General features: G+C 34.7%; 1 protein-coding gene across 8 annotated transcripts in view; it reads right to left on the bottom strand.

Annotated features, from left to right (window-relative positions):
- Positions 1–18,192, bottom strand: part of TMEM209 (transmembrane protein 209) — a 30,137-nt gene that overhangs the window by 10,191 nt on the left and 1,754 nt on the right. For 4 of the 8 annotated variants that reach the window (XM_072964489.1, XM_015237629.3, XM_072964493.1 and 1 more), the window contains exons 1-9: positions 17,709–17,858; positions 16,825–16,961; positions 16,612–16,670; positions 15,745–15,876; positions 15,042–15,280; positions 11,239–11,437; positions 5,375–5,550; positions 4,728–4,799; positions 2,577–2,673 (exon numbers count right to left, since the gene is read on the bottom strand). In XM_072964489.1, coding sequence (XP_072820590.1) covers positions 2,577–2,673; positions 4,728–4,799; positions 5,375–5,550; positions 11,239–11,437; positions 15,042–15,280; positions 15,745–15,876; positions 16,612–16,670; positions 16,825–16,961; positions 17,709–17,771 — 1,174 coding nt within the window. In that variant the 5' untranslated portion in view covers positions 17,772–17,858. The other 4 variants (XM_072964491.1, XM_006202286.3, XM_072964490.1 and 1 more) reach the window with 3 other exon arrangements.

The raw sequence follows: 18,192 nt of genomic DNA, 5'->3' as shown, positions 1-18,192 counted from the left end.
GATTTCTTTCATCGTATCATGAAAGACAATTATCCAAAGAAATTAATAAGCCAACAGAAATTTTCAGAATGTCCAACCTTATTAGTAATACCCAATGTTGGGAAAAAGGCTTTCTTACATGTGACATGATTGCTAGAATATAAACTGGTATAAGCTTTTTGAAGGATTATGTACATTAAAAACCTTAATATATTTATGCCTATTAAACTAACAACTTCACTTCTAAGAAATTATCCTAAAGAAATAATCATAAATGCACACAAAGTTTTAGGTAAAAAGACGTTTACTCACAGCACTATTAATAACACTAAAGGTTAAAGTTTCTAAATCTTAGATAATAAAATTGGTCAGTTAAATATATTACATATATAAAAAAGAAAGTCTAACCATAAAAATAGTACTGAAGAATATTTAACAAAATAGAAAAAATGGAGGGAAAAAGCATGTAACAAAGTAGTATGATCACAGTTTAATTAAAAATATATACATATACATGTACCATGTACCCTATTTCCTCAATTCCTAAATATACATTTTCACATTAATATCCTTAAATAATGGTATAACTTACAATTGATATATATAGCTAGTATCATAGTATTTTTCTCCAAAAAAGAATAATTGATTGTGACTTAAAATTGACTGATTGTGGTTATTTCTGGAAGCAGAAATCATGGGTAATGTCCTCTGTGTATTTCTGTACTTTCTAAATTTTTCACAATGAACCCATACATATTGCTTTTGTAGTGATAAAAGTGTTGTTCTTTTTTAAAAGCACATCACACTGCTAAAATGTTGCGAAAGATACATATTTTTATGACTTATAAAGAAAGCTCAAAATGGATAAGCATAGGTTCAAATAACATTACCAAGCCCTGGAGTAACCATTCTGACTTTGCAGTCAGAGAGCTCTGGCCTCAAATCACTGCTCTTTGTCACTGGGTAAGTTACTTAACCTGTCTAAGTCTTAGTAGCCTGATCCATAAACTGGAGCACTAGCATCTGTAGTGTTGTGTACACTGCATATAAAACATCTGGATACTTAATAAACATACTTTAGCAATGTACAATTCTATTCTTAGTCCAGAAAATAAAGACTGATTAAAAGATACCCAAAGTGGAAATTTAATGTGCAATATTTCAAAGAGAAATTTATTCTCTAGAAAGAGCTGGTTGACTAAAATATTCTTTATATATTTTGGAACCTAATTACTTAACACTAAATAAGTTATAACACATATGTATTTTAGGTGAATTATATTTCACAAAATCTTAACAGTTTTATTTTTAGCAAGTAAGTTGAAAATAGATGATTTTAAGTTAGTATTTAATCTATTTTTTATACTTTGTACAACTTTGTAAATAATATCTAGTAAGACTTGTATCTTGAATATATAAAGAACACCTACAACTCAATAATAAAAAGACAAGTAACCCAACTAAAAAATGGGTAAAAGGTGGGGGGGAGGGTCTAGCTCAAGTGGTAGAGTGTATGCTTAGCATGTATGAGGTCCTGGGTTCAACCCCCAGTACCTCCTCTAAAAATAAAGAAATAAATAAACCTAATTACCTCCCCCTACACACACACACACACACAAAACGGGTAAAAGGGGAAAAAAATGGGTAAAGGATCTGAAAAGATATTTCTCCTAAGAAGACACAGGAACAGCCAAATACATGAAAAGATGCTCAACTTCATTAGCCATCAGGGAAATGTAAACTAAAACCACAAAGAGATGTCGTTTCATGTCCACTAGGGTAACTATAATCAAAAAGATAGATAATAACAATATTGGCAAGGTTGTAAGAAGCTGGAACCCTCACACACTGCAGGTGGGAATGTAAAATGGTGCAACTGCTTTAGAAAACAGTCTGGCAATTCCTCAAAAGTTAAACATGGAGTTATCATATGGCTCAGCAATTCCACTCCTAGGTAATACCCAAGAGAAATTATAATATATATTCACACAAACACTTGTACACAACTGCTCGTATAATTAATAATAGCCAAAAGAGTGAAAACAACCCAAATGTCAATAAACTGATTAACAGGTAAACAAAATATAGATCCAAAAAATGGGATATTATTTGGCAATAAAAAGAAATGAAATACTGATAAATGCTACAACGTGGGTGAACCTTGAAAACATTATGCTAAGTGAGAGAAGCCAGTCTCAAAGGACAACATATTGTATGATGCCATTTAGATGAAATATACAGCAGAACAGGCCTAACTATAGAGACAGAAAGCAGACTGGTAGTTGCCTAGGCCTGGGGAATGGGTGGTGGTAGGAAACAGGTATGCAGGGTTTCTTTTTTGGGTGATGAAATAGTCTAAACTTGATTGTGGTGATGGCTGCATAACTTAAACCTTTCAATTATAGACTTTACATAGGTGAACTGTATGTGTCTCAATAAAATGGTTACATATTTTTAAAAAGCTATAAGGTAGACATTTAGTTTTTTTTCCTTTACCTCAAGATAACAGAGGATGTTGTTAAATAGCCCATTACAAGAAGAAATTCTCCACTTGGCAGATTGAAGGAATTCAAATGCTGGGCTCTATTTTCACATACCTCCTATTTGAAGCTCTGGACAACCCATTCGCCTCATCTGTGTGCTGACAGACTCAATCTCTTGTACAAGCGGCACTAATATTGTCTCATTGATCCACTAGGAAGAAATGAAGTCAAGATTTCACACACCCAATTCTAAAGCATATCTCTATTTTCATGAAACTTTTTTACTGTCTTATACTTGAAATATTAACAGAGTGTAGTAGAAGAGAATGGAAGTAGTAGCTAGCTGAAGTCTAGAGAGTTAAGCAAATATGCTATCGGGGTGTCAGTTAACTAAGTTATATCCTTTAATCACATGCCTGTTTTTTTCTGAAGAAGATGTAAAACTTTCAGTTACATGTTAAGTTTTTCTTAAATTCTTCTTTCTACGAATATTATACTTAGCTAAAAGGATCATCTTCAGTTTACATCTCCAGGGTAATTATTTACACATTTATACATGTAGTATTTATACTGGCTTGTGATTAGTAAAATAGTTTTAAAAACTAACATAACTGATCAACTTTTAACAGATTCACCAAATTCCCTAACCATGTGGAAAACATATTTATTATATTTCCAATAGTTTGTGACTATTATAATATTGCTTCAGGACTAGACATTTCAAATGCCACTTTGCATGGCTAATATCAAACTAATTCTGGGATGTGAAGACTGTCCAAGGAAACACCCCAACTGGTTTGTGTGTTGTGTGTTTTGTCTGTGTGTTCACAGCAACTTCAACCACCATTTCTGGTTCCACGCTTCTGTTTAACCACAAAATAGAAGGGTGAAAAAAGCTTCAGATGAAATATAAGTCTATATAATTACTTATAAAATCTTTTGAATTAAAAAAACCCTCTGAAAATGGGAAGTCTTCTATAATCCATTTAGCAAGAAATTTAATATACTGGCAAGACCTGAACTGAATGGCTATGAAGCTATTTTAGACTTTATCCTACTTAGTGAGACTATTCATTTGCTTCGAAATATTAATGTGGTTGATTACTGAGTACTAACTAGACTCTGCTAGTATATTACAAAATATATAGTAAATGCTTTAAAAAAAATCTAAAAAACTCTAAATTTCAGAACACTGTGGCCTAAGGAATTCAGATAAGGGATTGTGCTTGTATTCCTTCTAAGCTAATACTCCTGACCAAGACTTCATATTTTAAATATAATAGTATTTTTAGATAAGTCTGCAAGTGTAAAAAGGAAGTACCGTTCTAGGACATCATTTCACTCGGTCATTCTTCCAACATTTATTAAATGTGTCCTACTTGTTAGCCACTCTTAGGCTGCAATAAAATTATCTACAGGGTCCAGGAGAGAGATCTAGGCCTCATTCCCAGAAAGCCAACCAGGTTTCTGGTTTGAGAAAGCAGGCTGCTATTACCATCACTCCCTCTTGATATCCTATTTAAATTACAGGAGAAGAATACAAAAGGAGTACAAGTGATTTCAATATATTCCTATAAAACGTAGAGTGATGGGTGAGTGCTGAAGGATCAAACAGTGAAAGCGGCAGCCACCACAGCATCCAAACGGAGCTCCCTGCAGTGGAGGAGGGGCCGATCTGCCCCCTGGAACCTGGGACTCAGGGCACCACAGAGAAGGGAAGAGGCAGGGTTGAACCAAGGGAACTCACTCACTCCGTATATCGAGAGCTGGCCTTGCCAACCTCCAGGCCAAAGATTAGAGGGTTCTCTAGAAAAATTGAAGAAATTGATATATTCTGAAATAATTTCAAGTGTATGTTACCTTCTCTAACTTGGAAGTTTTCTCAGGGTAAGCACCTTGCTTTTGTCTCCCTCACATTTCTAGACACATAACAGGCTCTGACAGCAAAGCTCTTTGAAAAGTAAAGTTGACAGGTTGGGAAAGGGAAAATCTTAATAACTAAATACATTGTTCCTTTATCCACTCAAAATACGTGGACTTGCTAAAAATATGGAGGTGAGAAAACTCCCATGAAGACAGACACCGTAAGGTACATGTCATATTTATCTTGATATATATACCACTGTTATTACACTTTTAAATAATAACTAGTTCTGATATTTTAACTAATAATTAACACCTCTAATTTTCTAATTGATATTCTAATAACATATTTCGTATATTAAGAGGCACTAATATTGTCCAAAGAGTAATGTCAGAACTTACATTTCTGAACTTAGCTGTCCATGAATCCATATGATCAAGAAGTTGTCTATTCATAGTCACTCTTGCCCAAACCTATTAAAAATATGTTTAAAATGAACAATCAGTGAGGAAAAATCTTGCCAGCTATCAGTTATTCCTTCTTCCACCCTCAAAAATATTCGGAATACTTTGGAAAAAACTTCACAAACATCAATATTGATCTAATTACTATGTGGTAATTTGTATTACCCAGTTAGTTGCTATTCATGCACATACATATTTTTAAAATTCCTTACATTGGTATGTTCAAAGAATATTCTTGTTTTTAAGAACAAAATTAAAATCTTATAGTAGGTATTAAACTGATAAAGTTACAGACTGTCAAATGTTCTAATTCAAATGTATTTTAAGAGCAAGAGTCTTGTGTATGTTAAGTACAGATACTTGAGATAATCTTTTTATAAATGAATGAAGAAAAATGTTTTAGGCAGGACACTCATGTCAATGTCATAAAGAGTAAAACATGCAATAAAATTCAGTTTTAGGTACACAAAGTTAGATAGGAGCCTTTCCATTGTTTAATGTGTGCCAGATTTATGTTTCTAATCAGTAAAAGTGGTTACAAAAAAAAGTTGCAGAAATAGAAGTCATTTTTATTTTCCATTTACCTCCTCTGCAGCTTGTTTAGAACTGAGATCGGCTTCATCTTTGTTAGCACATGGGGCCTGCGACCTACAGGCAAGCTGATACTGAAACTTCTTTAAAGTTTGTGCATAATCCCCCACAGAACGACTGTAGTTCCAGAAAGTAGGGCTGGCAGAAGGTGAAGTAGAATCTGGGCTCCCTACAATGATTAATTTAAAGAATATCAGTGAGTTGTAGGAATTTTGATACCTGGAGCTGGTACATGAACGCTGGGTGTCTAGGAACCTAGACAATGGCAATCAGGGAAGACAAAGCCTTCCCGCTCCACTCCAATATTATCTTTTCTTTAGAGAACACGGACTGCTTGTGCTAAAAATTAAAAAGAATGCTTTCTGAGCAGCATCAATTTAAGAGCCATAATCTCTAACTGGTTGTGTTTATTTTTGTTGTAAAATTAAGCTTGTTTCATTCAAATGATTTAGCTAGAAACAAAAGACAAATTTCTTCAGGAAATAAACAGGCTAAGCAGTTCTAGCTTGAATTTTTAGAAGCTCTTTCTGAATGGGATAACTACAGCCTCCTATTAATAAACTAGTCTTTTTGGCTGGCAGCTAAACTCACTCTTCCCTGTGCTACGTACGCTGTGCTCCATTTATTGCCTGTAGTAATTCTTGTGTTGTACTAAAAGAGACCATCTGCTGATTACACTTCTAAATTTATAAACTTACTTTTAGGAAATGTAAATAGTTACACTTAGGGACTTAATCCTATAGCGGCAACTACCAGAATACTTTTCCCACTTTAAAGTTATAGTTTGTCTCTTTTTCCAAATTGAATCTGAGCTCCTTGAGGGCTGGGAGTAATTTTTTTCCCTAGCATCTAGCACAGTACCTGAATAAACAGCAAATTTTCAATGACAAGTATATGATACTTATGAAGAGCTTATGTTTTCGTACTTTAACTGAAATAAAAAATATCAATTGATATTTCATACCCACACACAAAAATCACAAATAGAAACTAATTTTTTAGCCTAGGAGAAATTTTAAAATAAATCACTATAAAATAATAAAGTTGCTTTTCTTGTGATGTTTATAGGCACAAAGGATGAGAAACCATGAAAGGGATATATGGCAGCATTACAAGTCACAGCATCAAAACCTTGAAAGTTTGCCTGTCATGTGCTAGTAGCGCTGGTTAAAGTATGTTTCATGCTAGTAAAAAATAATAATAATAATTACGTATAGTAAAGAAGTATCACACTTGGTGTAAACAATTTTCAAGTAGGACTTTTGGCAAAATTGACTTACAGGAATGAATTAATGTTAAGAAGTTTTAAACAAGCACAAATGATTCAATAAATAGGGAACAGAAAAGGAAGGTAAGTGACATGGTCATAATAGAGCACAAAGTTTATTCTATTTTGATTAATTATTTTGACTATTAACTTTAAAAATGATAATCAAGCTGAGAAAAATTAAAACAAGAAAAATTTCAAGGAAGACTGGCTTTAGATGATAAAAGAAGTTTACATAGATGATAGAAATAAGTTTTAATATTTGTTGTACATCAGCCGAAGTCCAAGGAAAATCTATATAGCAAGAAGTGACAAAATAAGGCCTTTCTGTAATGATCACCACCACCAAAATAGCACAAAACTTGTAGCTACAGAACCCCAAAGACCCAAGAATCAAAGCACACAGAGATGTGGAATTCTGACAAAATTAACAAACCAGGTAACCTGAAACATCTCCCACTATATATATATATATAATTGTTTATCAAATTAAAACATATAATTTAAATGAATAATGATGGAGCTTGCAAAAAAGTGAGAGGAATAGTCAGTGGCAAAAAACGAAGAGGGAACTGAAAATCAGAGCGGCCAGTGGCCTGTGTGCAATGCTGTGGTTGCTTGGGAGAATTCTGTAGGCTTTGGGAAACCTAACAGCTTGGATTTCAGTGCCTGGGAACGGGAAATGTGGATGCAGGCCCAGGAGAGGCAGAGTTGGCTTGAGACTGTCTTCCTATCTCTATTCCCTTCACTTGGCATAGAGCCAGGAACCTCAAAGTGCCGCATTCTCAGTGAGTTAGAAAAAAACATCTGCCCACTGACACCAGGAGATAACAAGGAAGCTTGTCTGTCTTAGGCTGTTTAAAGAAAAAAATCCCCAGAGATTTAGATTTATAGATCCATGTTCACATGGGTTTAGAGTGCACATTTACGCTACCTGTGAGGTCCAGGAAACTCTAAGACCAGAAATTACTTATGTTAGTTGAAGCTCAATGACATTCCTTAGGCACCTGATAGAGGCAAATACAAAACTGCCAGGAGGAAACAAGGCTTCCACCTAGACTGCCCAGGACAGACAAAGCACAGATAAAACTCTACTGAAGATGAGCTTACGAAAAACAAACAAAAAATACACCAATCACAGGAAATGTGTCTCCAAGCAAATGAGTCAGCAAGATAAAAATCTTAGTACATAATCTCCAAGAGTTTTAGATAACTGAATTACAGGACAGACTTCTAAAAAGTATGTTTAAAGTGGTTAAGATAGGAAAAAGAATTCAAAACATAAGAACAAAACAAGATTCTCTAGAATAAATCAGGCATACTTGAAAGAAAACCAAATAAAACTTTGAAAACCGAAAAAAAAATTGACAAATTAAAAAACTCAATGAGTTAGGTAACCAGGAGTTTAGATACTGCTAAACAAAGAACCATCAGTCCAAACTGGCTAAAACAAACTGTGGGCTGAGGGGTAAAACAAAGTTCTTCTTTACAGGGGAACACTAAACTACCAAATGTAGACGAAATGAAAGTATTAGACATTCTCCATTTTGCAACCACCACTGTGTTAACTAATTTAGGAGAGGATCATCAATGGATGCTAAACACATCAGGTGAAAGACTACTGGGGGAAACAGGATAATCACAAGTCTCAAAGTATCATACTACAGATTACTTATTAATTACAAAAGGGAAAAGCTACTACAAAGAAATCAGGCCATCACTTTGACCAAGTGATCCAATTTAACTTTACCAATAAAGGGAGAAAATGATACATATGTCTCCTGATGTGATACATGGAAAGGAACACACCGCCACCTAAATTGTATTCTAGCCCCTCAAAAAAACCCGGAACAAAAATACCCTGATTCTAATGAGATCACACAAATACAAATCTGCAAAACTAGCCTTGTATCTTCAAAATGCAAATGTCATAAAAGACAAAAAGCAAACAAAAACTCACAAATGTTCTAGATTAAAGAAGACAAAAGAAGTATGGCAACTAAATGTAATATGACACTTGGCTGGATACTGCACTAGTAAAAGAAAAAAGCTACAAAGGTCATTATTGGGTCAACTGGAGGGTATGTGAATATGAAGGATAATAACAATTTAAGTACGATAATCATATTGCAGTTAGAAAGGAAAATGTCCTTGTTCTTAAGAGATGCATGTGAAATATTTAGTGATGAAGTGGCCACTCAGCAAAAAAGTGTGTGTGTGAGAAAGGAAATGTGAGTGCCTGGTTGCTCACTATTGGAGAAAGGGGTATCAAATATAGAAAGGGAGGAGACTAGAATAAACCCTGAATAGCTGGACTGGTATCATATGAACTCCTGGTTTTTAATATATATACAGGTGGATGGTTGTAGAAATATATAAAGGTAGGTGTGTGTGTGTATATACATTTACATATGCATTCCCTAGCTGTTTGCTCAGCAGACCTGCATTAACCAAGGCATATTCAGTGCCCAGGCATTAATTTTCTAAATGCCATTCTTCACTAAAAGCAAATCATAACCCTTTGGAGAAACAAGCTGACTCCAGAGCTGGTTAGCTGAGGAAAATACAAGAGGAGCCTGGAATATCTTGTGGGGAAGGAAAAAAAAAAAAAAAGTGCTCAAAGAATGATGCATCTTGTCAAAAGAACACAGAAGCCAGACGATCACACTAGCCAAATCTGAGACAATCTAACTATCAAAATAAATGACCTAATTGGAGAGAAGAAAAAGCTCTTACAGTAGAATGACAACAAATAAATGTTAAATGTGGCTGCACAGCAATGTGAATGTACTTAATACCACTGAATTATATACTTAAAAATGGTTAAGATAGTAAAATCCTACCCCCCACTAAGTTTAGAAAATATAAGAGGGATAAAGAAGGAATGATGGTATTAGAAATACACTATGACAACCAATACAGTGATAATTAATTTTGAAAAGAATCCAGAAAGGATGTTAAATCTATTAAGTCAAAATTTGACGAGGAACAGGATGTTTATAGCCTCAAACTAGTTCCCCACAAGTAACTATTGATTATTTACAAATTAATTTGTACAAAATACTTACCTAAAGCCTATGGGCACAGAAGGGTTAAAAGCATACAGATGGACATAGATATACAAGGCAAACACTAACCAAAAGAAAATTAGTACAGTTGTGTTAATGTCAGACAAAACAGACTTGAAGGCAAAAAACCTAAGAGATAAAGGTAAGAGGAATAACTGACCAGAAGGATATTAACAATTCTGAATTTACATGCACTTAACAAAATCTCATGTATATTTGACAGTATTACGAGGAGATATTTAATGAGAAACAATCAATGGGAGCCTTTAACACACTTTCCTAGTAACTAACAGATCAAGCAGGTAAAGAATTTAAGAACACCATCAAGAAGCTTGACTCAAATATGGAGCCCAATATTTAGGGACCATGCATTCTCTTCAGAACACCAAGAACCATTAATTAAAAAGTGGTCATATATAACAGGCTTAAATGCAAGTCTCAAAAAATATTAAAAAATTAATAGTGTACAGATCAGAATCTCTAGCCATAGTACAATTCACTTAGGGAAAAAAAAGATAACAAAGCCTTTCATTTCACATGTTTGGAAATTAAAAGCAACACCAATCACCAATAACACTTTCAAACAATATTTTAAAATGACTCCTCTAGATCAAAGGGGAAATAAAAATGGAAGTCAGAAAATAATCTGGATATGACAAAGATAACATAAAGGTTACATAGGGTTCTTTGTATCCTACTCCGTAATTTTCGGTATCCTTGAAATACGTCAAATTTTAAAAAGAAGAAAAAGCATGTATCAACAAATAACAAGGTAATATTGATTTGTTTCTTTGACATTTCTGGCACTTTCAGGCAAAATTAAATTAAAAATCAATACAAAGATTTCAAGTGACACAAAGAGCCATGGTCCAATAACTGGCTTCCTCATTGTGGCCATGCTTTAGCACCTAATGTGCTTTTTGTGAAAGTTCCTGAGGGGGAAAAATCATTACTCGGTTCAATAACCTAATTTGGTTTCAAATAATTGACTTTGTAATAATCAAATCCACCCCAAACAGATTAAGATTTGCTAACATCGTTTCCCAAGGTAAACTAAAGGCAAGTTAAAAAATGTTCTGGAAGACGGCAGCACTACTGGAGTAAATTCACGCTCTCTCCACCCTTCCCTGCCACACCAGCCTTTCCAAAGACTCCTTGAAGGGAGACAACTATCACTTCAACAAACTTTGCTATGCATCACTTCGAAAATATTTTACAACTTCAACTTTTAAACAGAAATTATAACTTATATGAAAAAGCTTTCAATTGTAACGGGGATGAAAGGTTCAAGATTTCTGTTAGTTCAGCTATATTTTACTCCTTAAATTTTGGTCAACTTAATTCTTACTGCATATATTAAAACAAGATATTTTTCTTTCCTAAGCTACACAAGGTGTATTAGTAAAAGACCTAAACATTTTATGTACAGGTATCAAAGTAATAAAAATAATACGTCAAGGATAACAAAGTGACACCAAAAATATGTACATTAGATCTAAATATAATGTATATATATATGTACCCAGCTTAACTCTATGCTGTTTCTCTTCTTCACTTCTAAGAAACGTATCCAGTGTTCGCAGGTCTGTCATGTAGTCTTCTTTGTCAGTAGGGGAGTTGTAGACGGTGGGTGAAGAACGGTAGCGAGATCTCAATCCACTGCTCTCCACTGGTCCCACAGTGGTAGGGTATGAAGAAGGAGAGGGACTATAGCTGGACAACTATACAAAATAAAAGAACTTTATTTTATTTTGCTTTAATTGAAATTGATTTTTGTTTTGGTTTTTGATTTTCAAAAAGTAGCACACCAATTAGAATTGCCGAAATCCACAACACTGACACCACCAAATACTGGCGAGGATGTGGAGTAACAGCAACTCTGATTCACTGCTGGGGGGAATGTTAAATAGCACAGCCACTTCAGAAGACAGTTTGGCTGTTTCCTACAAAACTAAGCATACTCTTACCATACCATCCAGCAATCTTGCTCCTTATATTTACTCTCCAAAGTTGAAAATTTATGTCCATACAAAACCCTGCACACAGATGTTTATAAGCAGCTTTATTCATAATTGCCAAAACTTGGAAGCAACCAAGATGTCCCTCAGTAGGTCAATGGATAAACTGTGGTAGATCTGGACAATGGAATATTATTCAGCACTAAAGGAAATGAGCTATTAGGCCATGAACAGACATGGAAGAATCTTAAATGCATATTACTAAGTGAAAGAAGCCAACCTGAAAAGGCTACATACTGTATGATTCTGGAAAAAAGTTGCCAGGGGTTGAGCTTGGGGTCAGGGGAAGATGAACAGGTGGAGCACAAAGGACTTTCAGGGCAGTGAAATTACTCTGAATGGTATCAAACGGTGGATACATGTCATTATGTTTGTCCAAACCCATAGAATGTACACCACCAAGAGTGAACACTAATGTAAACTATGAACTTGGGGTGATAATGATGCGTCAATGTAGGCTTATCTGTTTAGTACCACTCTGGAGCAAGAATATGTTGATAGTGGGGGAGGCTATTCTTGTGGCGGGGAGCCAGGGGTATACAGAAAACCTCTTTCCATTCCTCTTAATTCTGTTGTAAACCTAAAACTTTTCTAAAAAACAAAGTCTATTTTTCAAAGAAGTAACTTAAGCTTATTTCTAAAAATGGAAAGCATGAAGAAAATAAGGAATACTTATAACTTTACCACCTAGAGATACTATAATCCTTTTCCACATTTTGTGTATTTTCAAATCTTTACATGTACATATATGTCAATATATTTTTGTTTTTATATAATTGAGATAACATCCTTTAGCTTTATATTGTTTTTTTAAAGTTAACAAGCATTTTTCTCTAAAACTCCTTTATAAATATTACTCTTACTGGCTGTATAACATTTCATTGTACAAATATACCATTGTTTATTTTACAGTCTCATATTCTAGACATTCAGATTGTCTACAATTTTTGGTTAACTGTAAATAATGTTATGATTAACATCTCCGTACATAAATCTTTGCTCAATTTCTGATGACTTCCTTTAGGAGATTCCTAGAACTGAAATGATTTGATCAAAATATATGGACATTTTAAATACATATTCCCATTCTATTAAATGAAAATGTTATACTAAGTTAATAGATAGGAGTACCTATTTTGGATGTGTCCATCAGCATTACTATTTAAAAATGTTTATATGATATGCAAGAATTTAAAAAATGCACACTTAATTTGTGTTTCCTTATAACATTTTAAAACAGCTGGTTGCTGGTACTAATTTATTACCTGGCTACTCCAGTATTTTTTCTATTCGGGTTTCTTTTTTTTTTTTTTTTTTTTTGTATTGATAAACTATGGGTTTTCTATTGGGGTTTCATGATCAATTTATATTAGTTTGTAATAAATTAAGGGTTAACAAATCTTCCAACTGTTTAATGCTGTTTGAAAATAAAAATGCTAATCCTCTTCCAAATTGATTTTTCTTTTATTTCAATTAACATATTAAATCCTTATATATATTATGACAGTATTTGGGCTACTGTTTCATTACTGGTTTATTTTTCCTCAACAGGCATAATATTTTACACTTAATATTCATCATCTTATTTCATTCTCTCAGTGAGATAAATATTATTGTATTAATTTTATATATAAGATATAAGAGATTAGGTAACTTGCTCAAGATCACACCAGGACTTCTTTCCAGTTTTCTGACCCTAGAGTTACACTTCTAACATGTTTTATAGGGTCAGAGTGATCTGTTCATGTAATAGCAAAATGTTGATAACTGCTGCAGATGGGAAATAGATACACAGGAGTTCATTGTACTGGTCCCTTCATTTTTAGGCATGTTTGAAAATTTCCATAATCAAAGGTTTGAAAAATAATTGCTTCTTGAAAATTTAAAAGAACTCAATAGTAAAACTTCAGGGCCCTAATGTGGTCTGTGAATGTATTTGATTAATAGTATTAAAATTTTCTTGATTTATAATTAGGTTTTCTACTACTTAGTCAATTTTAGCATTTTTCCCCAGAAAAATAAATACTCATTTCATTAACTTTTCTAAGGTATTACTTTGGTTCAATAGACATTTTTCTACCATCTATATTCCATACACTGTACTAAGGAAACAAAGATGAATAAAAACACAAAGTCTTGTACTAAGGGCACTTACAATCTAGTAGAAAAAAGATAATTAAGCAATGTTGTAAACTTTGTGGAAAGAGCTAACTAGTACAGATTAATAATAGTTCTTTAGAAATAAAAATAACTTAAATATTCAAGGATAAACCAGGGTATATCCACTAGATGAGTACTAAGTAGCCATTAAACAGAAATTATGTTTGGGTGCTAGGATGATGAGTGATTTTTCGTCTAGTTTCCTAACATTCTATAATGATCAAATGGTACTTTTCCCATGAAAACAAACTATTTTAAAAACCTTAATTTATCTATGGGTTATAAATTATCCTCATAATATTTTCTCATAATACTTGTAGAAAATTTTCTAAATTCTATTACTTGCAAAACTATCATTGGGTAGTCAGTAGTATGGAATTTCATTACAATGAAATATTATGTAAAAGGGCAAGGGTACACAAGTGTGTTTCACTGTGTTTCATTTCCAGACATTCCTCATTTAATTAGTACCTATAAGAGGTATTAATCCAACCAGTGAGAACATCTGAAAATATGCTCATCCCCCCTTTAATGCCTCTTTTATAGTCTTATGCTTCAGGCAGGAGTCACAATTTCAAATTTGTCAATTTTGCTTCTATGAAGCCTAAAAATCAGAACAAAAGCCCACGTTACCATGGGAGACGGAATAAAGGTTTCCAATCATTCCACTGAGAGTGTCTATACTCAAGAGTCAAAAACATGACAATCTCAGTTCTTAGCTTAGAAGATACTTCAACATGATGAAAAGCATTAAACTTCTATAAGGATATATAAAAATTTCACATAAAGAAACAAAGAAAGAGGGAAAACATGAATAAAGGAAACTAAAGTAAAAATTACCACTGTTTCAACTTGTTTTAAAGACCCTGCAGAAAGATCCTAAATGGTCCGCCTCAGTTCATTATCTTTGCAAAATCCAAATCTTTTCTTTCATTTTAAGATGTGGTATAAAGAACTTCTAACTATTGTCAGGAAATCTGGGTTCCATTTTCAGCTCTTAAATAGGTGCTTTGGGCAAATCAATTTACCACAGTTCCTGGGATGCTGCATTGATAAAAGAGGAGTTTCCACTCACTAGATGATTTTCAATTCAAAACTCCCAATTCTAAAATAGTTATGTGACTGGCTGAGAGAAAAGAGTCATTACCTTATTATAACCATTGACAGGTGAGTAGGTCACTCCAGGGCTATAGGAACCACTGCCACCTGATGACAGCCCCTGCAGCTGAGGGCTGTATCCAGTTATACAGCTGGTGGTGAACTTGGGGCTGGTACTGGGTGAGCGAGATGGGCTGTAACTTAACACACTCTGACCTTGAATTGAAGAAGGTGGAGAGGGAGGGATTTGGGTTGCTGCCAGATCACGTGGAGGAGTAGTCTGTACAACTAGAAGGAACAAACAAGTGTACATATAAACAGCATTTCTATAAAAACAGATTTAGTGAACTGACTCTTTTCCTTCAGGAAATGGGCAAGTAATAGAGTGATTTGGTTGCTAAATTATATACAGTTTTATTACCAAAGGATACAAATTAGTTGTTTACCATTTCCATAGAGTTCAAAATAAGAAAGTGGCTTCAATGCAGCAAAAGTTATTCACTTAGTTTTAACAGTAATCAGTCTATGGAACAAACTTTCATGAGGTGGTGAATGTCAGTTCCATTCAATTTATATAAACAGGAATGATAATCATTGGTCTTAAGACAATTTATTGTAGACCTGTTTAATTTAGTTCAACCAGATGGCCTTAGGAGTCCCTTCTAGCTGAGTGTATGAAAAGGGAAAATTAAATCGAGAAAGATTTATTGCCAACCTTTTTCCTGCCTTTGCAAAAGATATAAAACACTTACCAGCTGTTTTCAACCCTAAAAGTGTTTGCTGTCCAGGGCTAACAACCAGACTTGTTGGTGCCACAGTATATTTGAAATACCTCCAAAAATCAAATAAGGCATTTAGGCTGAAGAGAGATGCAAGGGCAAGTTCTGGAAGAGAACAATTTATTACTTTCTCTAAGGGAGGTGGGAAATTTAAAGGGGGTAAACAAAACCAATCATAGCACTAATCCTTACAATTTTTTACAATAAACATGTTCTCCTTCATTTTAAAGATCAACAGTTGTAAAAAAGTCACGTGACTTTTGCAAGCGCACACAGCTAGTTATTGAAGCCATGATTCTAACTCAGGTATGCAGATTCCAGAACTCTTGCTCATCTACCTGCCACACCACCTGTCTATCACAGACTTTAGATTAATGTGTGTATTACACTTTGGAATTTACTTTAATGGCCATAGGACCCTTTATACCCACGAACTACTGAAGAGCAGACAGAAAAGAAGACCGAGGAAACTGAGGTGGGGAATCAATGGAGTAGAAATCTCCTTGGTCCTGAAAGGTGAAAATGTAGAAAAGGAGGAAAGGCATTTCAGGGACAGTAACAATTATAAATCTTATCACCCTCAAACTTTACTTTTCTTCACTTCACAGAACTCATGATTATCTGGAATTGTACTGTTTATTAATTTGATTGTCTCTTCTACTAGAATATTGCTTCCATGAGGGGCAGAGACCATGTCCCTTCCTGCTGTATTCCCAGTTTGGGGAACATAGCAAGCACTCAGATATTTGTTGAATGAAGAAATGAAAACTAAGCTGAATTAAACTTGAACAGTTTTTCATTGGTAGTAACTCTAAATCACAGTGAAAATTAATTACTTACCAATATACCAGAGGGGCCAGTATGTCACATTATAATATGAACTAATCAATTTTCCAGTCCTGAAAATATTAGAAAGGCTTTTCAATATCTTAAAACAAACAAATGAACAAGCAAAAAACAACCAAACACCAAAGATCAAAACAAACATACAACCTGTGGAACCAACCACTGGTTTCTCAAATTTTAATTTTTTTTTTTGGCTAATTAACTTACATTTCAGTATATATCATTCCAGCCATAGATACATTTAGGAGTCCCCAGGCTAAAACCACTTTCCTAGCTTCTGTTTCTTTTCTCATCTTGATGGTTCTGTCAATAAGGGAAGCACTAGGGTGTGACTCCCCTTGCATCTACTCAAAAACAAAAAGCACAAAAATTAGTAAAAAACAAAACAAAACAAAACAAAACAACCCCACTTCTCCATTTATCAAACTTATGTCCACTAAAACTAACTAAAAATTGCATATACTTTCCCTCATTTTTAAAAAGTCTTTTCAAGTTTTTTTTACATTTTAATATTAGAATATGAAAAGGAAACCCTAAGTTATAATTTCATTGGCACCACACTGTAATCAGCAGAGAACTGGTAATAAATAAAAATACCTTAGTTTGAGATTTAAGGGTTAGAGGTTGTTTGCAATAATGCTGTATTGTGTTTTTGTAATATGTCACAAGGACTATGCCAAGGGCTATAAAAAAAAACCTCAAAATACTCAGCTTTGGGGAGAAAATATTCCTAGTAACATTTAAGCATTACTCTCCTCCTATGTCCTCGTGCAGAAGCCATTAACTATGATCTTAAACAACTCTGTACGCCAGAGATCTCCATTTGTGCTGCTGATATAGTATAAGAATTTAAATTTTATAAGGGCAAGTACTTATGGTGGGAAAGGGATAAGGGTGAGTGGGGAGAGTGTGCAGTTTGGGTTCCCACTTGAATTTGTATTTCCTTTGTTCTGCTAAGCCTCATCTCTTGCAAACAAGTTTAAGAACTGTTCCAGCTATATGGAATCGTATCCCACAGAGAGCAGTAGCCTTCCCGCAACCCTACCCCGAGTCTGGGGAGAGTTTCCCTCCCTGGCTGTCCCAGTACAAACTTTAGCAACTCCTATTCCTTCTTTCCTCCCTTCCATTACAGGCAGTGGGAGGTCTGGCCACATTCCCCTTGGCTGAACCCTCCGCAACTCTGCAGGCGCGGAACTCCCACAGCCCGCGCGGACTCTGCGTCCAGGAAGCACAAAGATGACCCCGAAAACGCACCGTGTTCTTTGGCCGGAAGCGGCTGGCTCGCGCCACTCTCCACTGCACATGCGCGAAGCCCCGCGCTACCGTGAAGGCGACTGGCTTGCGGGGCTTCAGTTACCGGAAGGACGGGACTATCTCTTCTCGCGAGAAGAGAAAGGTTGGGGAGGGACACGGGCTAGGAGCGTTACCAGGGAAACAGCTCTCGGAGTTGTGGCTCCCACTCAGGTGCCAGGAGAAGGCTGAGCAACAAAAATTCAGACCAGGCTCTGAACCTGCAGTAAAAAGTAATAACTATAACAAGCTGAATTTCTATATTTTAATATGATTTTAACTTTC

The sequence above is a fragment of the Vicugna pacos genome, chromosome 7 (assembly GCF_048564905.1).
Source record: "Vicugna pacos chromosome 7, VicPac4, whole genome shotgun sequence".
Taxonomy (NCBI): Eukaryota; Metazoa; Chordata; class Mammalia; order Artiodactyla; family Camelidae; genus Vicugna; species Vicugna pacos.
This window is presented reverse-complemented; position numbering and strand designations above follow the sequence as displayed.